The sequence below is a fragment of the Nicotiana tabacum genome, chromosome 22 (genome assembly GCF_000715075.1).
Source record: "Nicotiana tabacum cultivar K326 chromosome 22, ASM71507v2, whole genome shotgun sequence".
Taxonomy (NCBI): domain Eukaryota; kingdom Viridiplantae; phylum Streptophyta; class Magnoliopsida; order Solanales; family Solanaceae; genus Nicotiana; species Nicotiana tabacum.
The window spans coordinates 217,077,125-217,086,488 of record NC_134101.1 but is presented as its reverse complement, the minus strand read 5'-3'; the positions used below and the strand labels follow the sequence as shown (position 1 = coordinate 217,086,488).

General features: G+C 40.6%; 1 protein-coding gene across 1 annotated transcript; it reads right to left on the bottom strand.

Annotated features, from left to right (window-relative positions):
• Positions 1-211: 211 nt before the first annotated feature.
• Positions 212-2,563, bottom strand: LOC142176270 (uncharacterized). The gene is made up of 3 exons (XM_075243401.1): positions 2,133-2,563; positions 619-752; positions 212-267 (listed from the first exon to the last, which is right to left on the bottom strand). The coding sequence occupies exons 1-3, from the start codon at positions 2,561-2,563 to the stop codon at positions 212-214; spliced, it is 621 nt and encodes a 206-aa protein (XP_075099502.1).
• Positions 2,564-9,364: the final 6,801 nt, after the last annotated feature.

Below are 9,364 nucleotides of genomic sequence, written 5' to 3'. Positions count from 1 at the left end.
GAAAAATCATTTTATTTTGAATTTTTTGGGAGTAATTCTCATATAGGGCAAAAATCACGTGCTTACAGGGGACACAACTCCGGATCATATTGTCAACACATATTCGAAACAGATAAGGTTTATCCCAGTAATACATGCGGCAGTCACGATAAAACTTTTCCTTTTGCATAGAGGGAAGGTCATAGGGAACTATACCGCTTGCTAGGTAATTTTAAAAGTCTGCATACCATGGCACTTTCTCAAGGCTTGTAGCGAGTAGCTGCTCGTCTGGAAAGGTTTCCAGGATATCCTCAACCTCAACTGAGTTTTCAGCTCCGTCAAGTCGTGATAGATGATCAGCAACTTGGTTTGTTGTGCCCTTACGGTCACGAATCTCAAGGTCGAACTCTTGCAGTAACAACACCCAATGAATCAAGCATGGTTTGGACTCTTTCTTCTCAATCAAGTACCTGGGAGCTGCATGATCAGTATATACAATTACCTTAGAGCCAATCAGGTATGATCTGAACTTGTCGAATGCAAACACCACAACCAACATCTCCTTTTCAGTCAAAATGTAGTTCAGTTGGGCTTCACTCAACATTCTACTGGCATAACAGATTGGGTACATTAGCTTACCTTTCCGTCGTCCCAGCACTGTCCCCACTGCATAGTCACTGGCGTCACCCATGAGTTCGAATGGTTGCTCCCAATCGGGGGCAACAATGATGAGTGTTGTGACTAGACTCTTTTTCAACTTCTCGAATGCTACCCTGCAATCATCAGAAAACAAGAAAGGGTGATCTTTTTCTAACAACTTACAGAGAGGGTCGGCAATTTTTGAGAAGTCTCTTATGAATCTCCGGTAGAAACCGGCATGCCCGAGTAAGCTCCTGATTGCCTATACTGAAGTGGGTGGTGGCAGCTTTGCTATCACGTCAACTTTAGCGCGATCCACCTTGATGCCCTTACTTGATACCCGGTGTCCCAAGACTATGCCCTTTTGTACCATGAAATGGCACTTCTCCCAATTAAGTACCAGGTTAGTCTCAATACATCTTTTCAACACTCGGGTCAGATTTATAAGGCACTCGTCGAATGAGTTTCCCACCACTGAGAAATCATCCATGAATACCTCCATTATGTCTTTGACCATATCAGTGAATATGGCCATCATGCACCTTTGAAATGTGGCGGGTGCATTGCATAGGCCAAATGGCATCCTCCGAAAAGCATAAATGACATATGGGCATGTGAAGGAGGTCTTCTCTCTGTCCTCTGGTGCAATGGAGATTTGATTGTACCTTGAGTACCCATCCAGAAAACAGAAGCAGGACCTCTCTGCCAGTCTGTCAAGCATCTGATCAATGAACGGAAGTAGGAAGTGGTCTATCCGGGTGGCCAAATTCAATTTCCTGTAGTCCATGCAGATTCTTCAGCCTGTGACGGTTCTTGTAGAGATCAGCTCATTGTTATCATTTTTGACCACCGTTATACCAACCTTCTTAGGAACACATTGCACCGGGCTAACCCAGTTGCTGTTAGAGATGGGGAAAATAATTCCCGCATCCAACCACTTAATCACCTCTTTCTTCACCACTTCCTTCATGTTGGGGTTCATCCTTCTTTGGTGTTCCCTGGAAGGTTTGTGCCCCTCTTCTAGTAGAATTTTATGCAAACAATATGCCGAGTTAATCCCTTTAATGTCTACCATGGTCCACCCAATGGCAGTCTTGCACTCCTTGAGTACCTGCAAAAGTTGTTGTGCCTGCACATCTAACAAACTAGATGAGATAATAACATGTAATGTATAGTTAGGTCCTAGAAACTCATGCTTGAGATGGGCGGGCAGTGGCTTCAACTCCACCTTTGGTGGTTCTTCTATGGATGGCTTGGCTGGAGGAATTTCTCTATTTTCTAAGTGTAGGGGCTCGAATTCAAGTGTTCTATGCCAAAACCCTCTGCCCTCTAAAGCCAACACCCATTCTGCCAATTCTTCCCCATTCACCTCATCTAAGTTTACCATACATGCAGCAAGAGGGTCCTCAATAGTCAAAGTCTCATCATCTGCTTCTATGATTACATCCACGACATCAATAAGAGAACAATTAGCGAATTCACTTGGTCGCCTCATAGATTTCTGCACATTGAACGTTATCTCCTCATCCTTCAACCTCATCTTGAGCTCCCCAGTTTCACAATCAATGAGAGCTCTCCTTGTGGCTAAGAACGGTCTTCCCAAAATTATGGAAATTTCTTCATCCATCTTACAATCTAGAATCACAAAATCTGCAGGGAACATAAACTTCCCTACCTGAATCAACACATCGTCCAAGATACCAGAGGGTCCTTTCACGGTTCTGTCAGCTAGCTGCAATAACATAGAAGTGGGTCTAGCTCTTCCAATCCCAAACCTTTTATAGATCGCCAGGGGCATAAGATTTATGATATCCCCCAAATCACAAAGTGCCTTGGCAAAAGAAAAGTTACTAATGGTGCAGGGAATTGTGAAACTCCTTGGGTTAGACAACTTCTCAGCAACTGGTCTAGTCACCACAACACTGCAGGTCTGAGTAAGAGTCATTGTGGCCAAGTCTTGGAAATCGAATTTTCGGGAAATCAAGTCCTTCATCATTTTTGCATAACCAGGCATCTCCTTCAAAGCATCAATCAATGGAATATTTACCTGGATTTGTTTCAGCATCTCCAAGAATTTCTTGTATTGTTCCTCTTTCTGGTACTTGGCCAGCCTCTCTGGGAATGGTGCTGGAGTTCTCTTCTTCCCAATGATTTGGTATTTTCTTTGTCAGACACCACCTCAACTATCGGTTCATGGGCTGCCTCAGCTTCTTTCTCAGCCTCAATCTATGTGTTGGGTTCTTCCTGGGCAGGTTGTACTGTCACCTCTATCAGTTTTGTTGAATCATCTAGCTCAATGGGCACTAGTACAAGTATCTTAGCCTGTCTGCTTTCTCAAGCCCTCTCTTGCTCCAAGTCTAAGTCTCTACCATTACGTAGACTCACTGCCATTAGCTGCTTCGGGCCTTGATCTTTTGGATTTATCTGAGTATCTACAGATAATGTCCCATGAGGATGATTATTCAAAGACATCAAAATCTGGCCCATCTGCACTTCAATATTCTTTATAGCTGACTCATGTGCATCTACCCTTTCACTCATTTTTGCATTTGACCCAATAACCTACTGCATCATTGCCTCGAGTCTGGAAAACCCATCTTCCTATCTTCCACCATGTTGTTGCTGAGAAGGATGATAACCCTACTGCTGATTTTGATTGTTATATCCCTGTGGCCTTTGGTAAGGCCCCATATTATTATGAGGTCACATACTTCTCATATTTCCATTGTTGAGTTGTGGCTGGACTGGCCTGTATGGCTTATTCTGTTGGCCCTAATTCTGACAACTCGGTCTCTGGCCCCCATGGTTAGACACATAATTCATGTCCTCAGGGTAATGATGATGACCACTTTCTACATTCCATTGGTTACCAATTGGCTGACTAATGCAAGATGTGAATAAGCCCCCGTTGGTAGTATCTACAATGTGTACCTGTTGCTTCTGCCTTACTCTTCCACTTTTTTGGTGAGTATACTCATCTGTGTCATTAATGTGGCCATATTTTTAGCAAGAGTGTTGGATGGATCTAAGGGCATTGAGTGAACTACTGGAGTAATAGGTGCATTCCTGGTTGTCCACCCCAAATTCTGTGCCATCTTGTCAAGCAGGCTCTGGCTTTCTCTCCATGTTTTGCTCAAGAATGCTCCACCAGTTGAAGCATCAACATTATCTTTCATGCTATCTGTCAAACCCATGTAAAAATGCTGCCCTAACATCTGATCTGGAATACCATGGTGTGGACATATAACCAACATCCCTTTGAATCGTTCCCACGTTTCTTGCAATGTCTCCATTGATTTCTGTTTGAAGCTCAAAATTCATCAATTTACTGAGCAGTCTTGTTGGGTGGATGAAACTTATTCACAAATTGCTTGACTAACTCCTCCCAAGTCATGATGGAATTAATGGGGAGCGAGTTTAGCCAAGTCTGGACAGCTCCTGTCACTGAGAATGGAAACAACAACAACTTTATTGCTTCCTGAGTTATGTTGGGCTGCCTTTGAGTTTTGCAGATTGACAGGAAACTTTTCAAGTACTGTTGAGGATCTTCAATGTATCACCCCAAAAATAGTCCCTTGTTTTGCAACAAGTGCAGCATGTTATTCGTGATTTGAAATGACTCGTCCTGTATCTGCGGGACCAAAATCGTTGTGGCCAAATTCTCTGTTGTGGGTTGTGCCTAGTCATATAGAGCAGCCTCTGGCACAAGAGGTTCCACTAGCGGCAATGGCACAACTGGGTCTAACACATTATCCCTCATGTCTGGTTCGAGTTGTTCAGTTGATTATTGTTGTTTGTTTTTCCGGTTGGCCCGATTCAAGGTCTTGAAAACTTTCTCAGGATCTGATAATGCTTCAAATACTTCAGCAGTTCTCGATGAGTTTCTAGGCATGCACCTGTACAACCAAGTCAACAAACGTTAAAATTTCAATGTATAGATTGAAAATAAAGAAAACTGACTACACTAAGAATTTTTGTATTCCATTCAACTGTAATTGATAACACCGTTAATTCCCTGGCAATGGCGCCAAAATTTGATCACGCCTAACTATGCCTTATAAAAAGGATAAAGTGGTCGCTGCAAATATAATCCGAGTATTTAGACCATAGTCGAATTCTCAGAGAATTAACCTACCAATTACTTTGACTCACTAAACTCTTTGTAATAAACATTCCAGATATTTTGAATAACAATTGGTGATGTATTAACTAACTATAACTGAATAAAAGCAAGTAAACTAACTGCTAACTATGATTGAGTTGGAAGCAAATAAGAGAAGGATCTAAGATTATAATTTTCCCTATTGATGGAATACCTTCCTGTTATATTTCGCATAGATTTGCCTAATCGTCTCTATCGATCATGAGCACTCTTACTACCGTAAATCTCTCCCGAGTAATCACAACAATTTACTAGACGCACTCTCCTGAGTTACGCTAGTTGGCTTTTATTACAGCTCACTTTAGATCGCACCCAAGGCTTCGTTATCCCTAATCTCGCCTTTAAACCCTCGGTTATTGATCCCTCATATACTTTGGGAGTAGTGTTGTTCAACAATTACCTAAATATGCACTCTCTCCCGAGTAATACATACTAAATAGGCACAGCTAATTGAGGATCCTATCAATTGACTACAACAAGAACGTAGTTGAATAAATAGAGATTAAACCAGGCAAACTATATTAACATAATATGAAGTTTATCCATCAATAGGTTCAATTAAAACCCTAGACTAAGGAATTAGCTACTTATAATCTTGTTCATCATAACAATAGCAAATTTCATCATAAATGGTAAAATACAAAAGGAAGAAAGGAAGAACTCGATGTTGAATTATCCTCCTTGCCTTTTGCCTCTCCTTGCCTTCAACTAAGCTGTAAAAACCTTGATAATGTCCCTTTGGGCGAGCTGAACCTCTTGTAGATTAAGTGAAATTACCCTCGAACTTCCAAGTTTACCCCTGAATTATATGTTCCGAACTGGACTAACGTGGTCGCGCTAGTGGCGAGCTAATGACCGCCATATTGCATAGTATTCTGCCTCGAATTCCTGGGCTAGCGCGATCGCGCTAGTAGCCGCGCTAATGGCCACGCTAAGCTGGGTCATCATTTCAGCTCTTCTTTTCTCTCTTCTTTCAACGTACTCAGCTCTGAGGGTCTTCTCTTTCTTTAATTCAGCTCCAACCACTGTCCTAAGTTCGCATAAGTGCAACTCCCTCTTGCAAAACATGAAACTCAAAATTAGAGCCAATTTATCGTCATTTAACTATCCTAGAACAGTGAAACATAGTCAAGCTGGGGCATAAACAGTCGCCAAATTACATGAATCTAGTCTATTATCATGCCACATACATCATCCACTCAATTATCATCTCCATCTTCATCCACTTCAGGTATCTCTAGTCTAGATATTGGAGGCTCTCACGCAGCTGCATTTCTATCTACCGGTGCTTCTACAATTGCGGCTACCGTGAGACGATGCACTGGAGATATTGTACGGTATGATTCTCTCCCTCGACTGATTATCATTTCCCATGGAGACGAGTGGGTCTTCCTTTAATTTCCTTTTAAAATCTTTCAATAAAATTTTGCATATAATGAATTTAATAAATGTTTGTTTTATATGTTAAATTTAATGCAGATTTTTGTCATCATATCATGCCACACATATGATGGTGGAATTTATGAAGCCATTTTTTCACGAGCCGTGAAATTCTTGGAAAGATATACCGTACCAGATCAGAATGAATATGTGGCAACAATTTAAGGTAAGAATAAATTAAATTCTTTTTGCAGGTTATTTATCCTCATTCGTTGTCACGACCTGGAACTCCCAACGTCGGGACCGTAATGACGCCTAACATTTTACTTACTAGGCAAGCCAACATTAGAATAATTTGTCCATTTTAAACAGTTTAAATTAATTAATGAGAAAGAACTGAAATAACTGCAATAATCCAAAGTAATAATGCGGAAGCTAAAACAGTCAAACGTCTAATATAACCCTGGACCCGGTGTCACAAGTGCACGAGCTACTAGAATAGTACAAATAAGAGTTTGAAATAACATAAGGATGTCTGAAAAGAAAGTACACAACCAAATAAAAAGGGAAGGGGATTCCAGGAGCTGCGGGCATTGAGCAGTTGTACCTCAAGTCTCCACAAGCTGTCCAATCCGAGCACGTTAATAACCGCCGTTGGGACCGACTCCAAAATTTGAACAAGAAGTGCAGAGTGTAGTATGAGTACAACCGACGCCATGTACTCTGTAAGTGCCGATCCTAACCTCGACGAAGTAGTGACGAGGCTAAGGCAAGTCACCTACGCTACAACATGTACGCAATATATAATAAAGACAAAAAAGGAAATACGGAACAAAATAAGACAATCAACAGAAGATAATAGCTACAACCTAAAGAAATAAGCTAGTGACGATCAGAATTACCAATCCTTAGAGTTTCAAGTGAAAATACTGAAAACCAACACAACTCAAGGAAATAGAAACATATAGGTTGTTGCAGTGCGCAACCCGATCCCACCGTACAACACGAAATCCTCCCTTATTTCACCGTAACAACATCAACAATAATTGATAATACATATATGTTGCGGCGCGCAATCCAATCCCACCATATAATAATATATGTATCATAATTCACCCTTATTTCACCGTATCAATCCACCCTTATTCTACATGTTGCGGCATGCGACCTGATCTCACTGTATCAGTATAAATTCATCCTTATTCCACCATATAAATCTACCCTTACTTCACCTGTTGTGGCGTGCAACCCGATCCTACCATATCAGTAGCAAATACTTAGTGTGCACAATCAAGTCAATAATTCAAATCACAAAAACCTTTACGATCAATAAATACCAAGCTGAACCAAAAAGGAAACCTTGTACAACATGGAAATTCACATAGGTAATACTACACAACAAGTCAAGTCCAGTAAATGACAATTAGAAGGTGCAAGTAAGTCAGTTAAGGCAAGTAGTAGCGAATCATGAAAATATGAAAGGATCTAACATTATTAACAGAAGAAAATACTGATTAACAAGCAGTAAATAGGCATGGAAGGCATTTGGAGCATATAACATTTAAGACAGGGAAGGAGATAATTAAGAAAAAGCGGAAAAATCAAGAAAAACAAGTAATTTGGCGGCGTATAAGCACTCGTCACCTCGCATATACGCCACAACACGTGAAATTCACATAACACATAGTCCGAGGGTTCCTAATTCCCTCAAGTCAAGGTTCAAGTCAACACTTACCTCGCTCCAAAGATCAACTCAAAGCTCAACCACAGTTTTGTCTTTCAAACAAGCCTACAATCCAACAATATCTAGTAAATTACCAACCAAACGATTCAAAATAAGCCTTATGAATTACCCACGAATGCAAAAGATTCAATTTAGGTCATTATTGAAAAAGTCAACAAAAGTCAACTCCCGGGCCCGCTTGGTCCAAACCTGAAATTCGGACCTCAATTTGAGGTCTAAATCCCAATTTTACAGAAATTCCTAATTCTACCCAAACCCCAATTTCCACCATGAAAATACTAGATTTTAGGTTGAAATCGTATGAAATATAATGAAAGATTGAAAGAAAATAGGTTAGAATCACTTACCAATGGATTGGGGAAGAAAGGCTCTTAGGAAAATCGCCTCTTGGGTTTTCTAGTTTTGAATTTTGAAGAATGAACAAAAATCCCATCAAATGCATATTTTGATCAGGTGCAGGTGTCGCAATTACAAATGCGGATAAATCTTCGCAAATGCGAAGAATAAACATTCCTGCTGGCTTCGCAAATGCGAACAAAATGTTCGCAAATGCGAACCTGAGGGGATCGCAATTTGCGACCCCAAATCTCGCAAATGCGAAAGTCCACCCCCAGCCCACTGCTCGCAAATGCAAAATTTTCTTTGCAAATGCGAGGCTCACATTTGCGAGCCAGACCTTGCAATTGCGAAGTCTGCAGACTTGATGCACCAACAGTCCATTAAAGTTCAAAAATACTCTGAATCCTATCCGAAACTCACCCGAGCCCTCGGGGCTCCAAACCAAACATGCACACAAGTCCAAAAATATCATACGAAGTTTCTCGCGCGTTCAAATCGCCAAAATAACACCTAGAACTATGAATCAGACACCAAATCAAAATGAAATTTTCAAGAAAACTTATGAATTTCTATTTTAACAACCGGACGTCCGAATCACGTCAAACCAACTCTGTTTCTCACCAAATTTGATAGACAAGTCATAAATATAGTAACTGACCTATACCGAGTTCTGGAACTAAAATACGGACCTGATATCCATAAAGTCAAACATTGGCTAAACCTTTAGATTCATTAAGCCTTTAAACTTTCAAATTTCAATGAAATGAGATAACTCGAGTTAGGGACTTTTGAATTTGATTCCAGGCTTATGCCCAAGTCCCAAATTACGATACGGACCCATCGGGATCATCACAACATGAATCCGGGTCCGTTTTCTTAAAACATTGACCGAAGTCAACTCAAATAGATTTTAAGGCATAATTTAATAGTTTATCAGCTTTTAACATAAAGGCTTTCTAGAAAAACACCCAAACTGTGCACGCAAATCGAGAAAGGCTAAAATGAGATATTTGAGGCTTTGAAACACTGAATTAGATTCTAAAACTCTAGATGACCTATCGGGTCATCACATTCTCCACCTTTAAAATAATCGTTCGTCCTCGAACGGACATAGAAAAGTA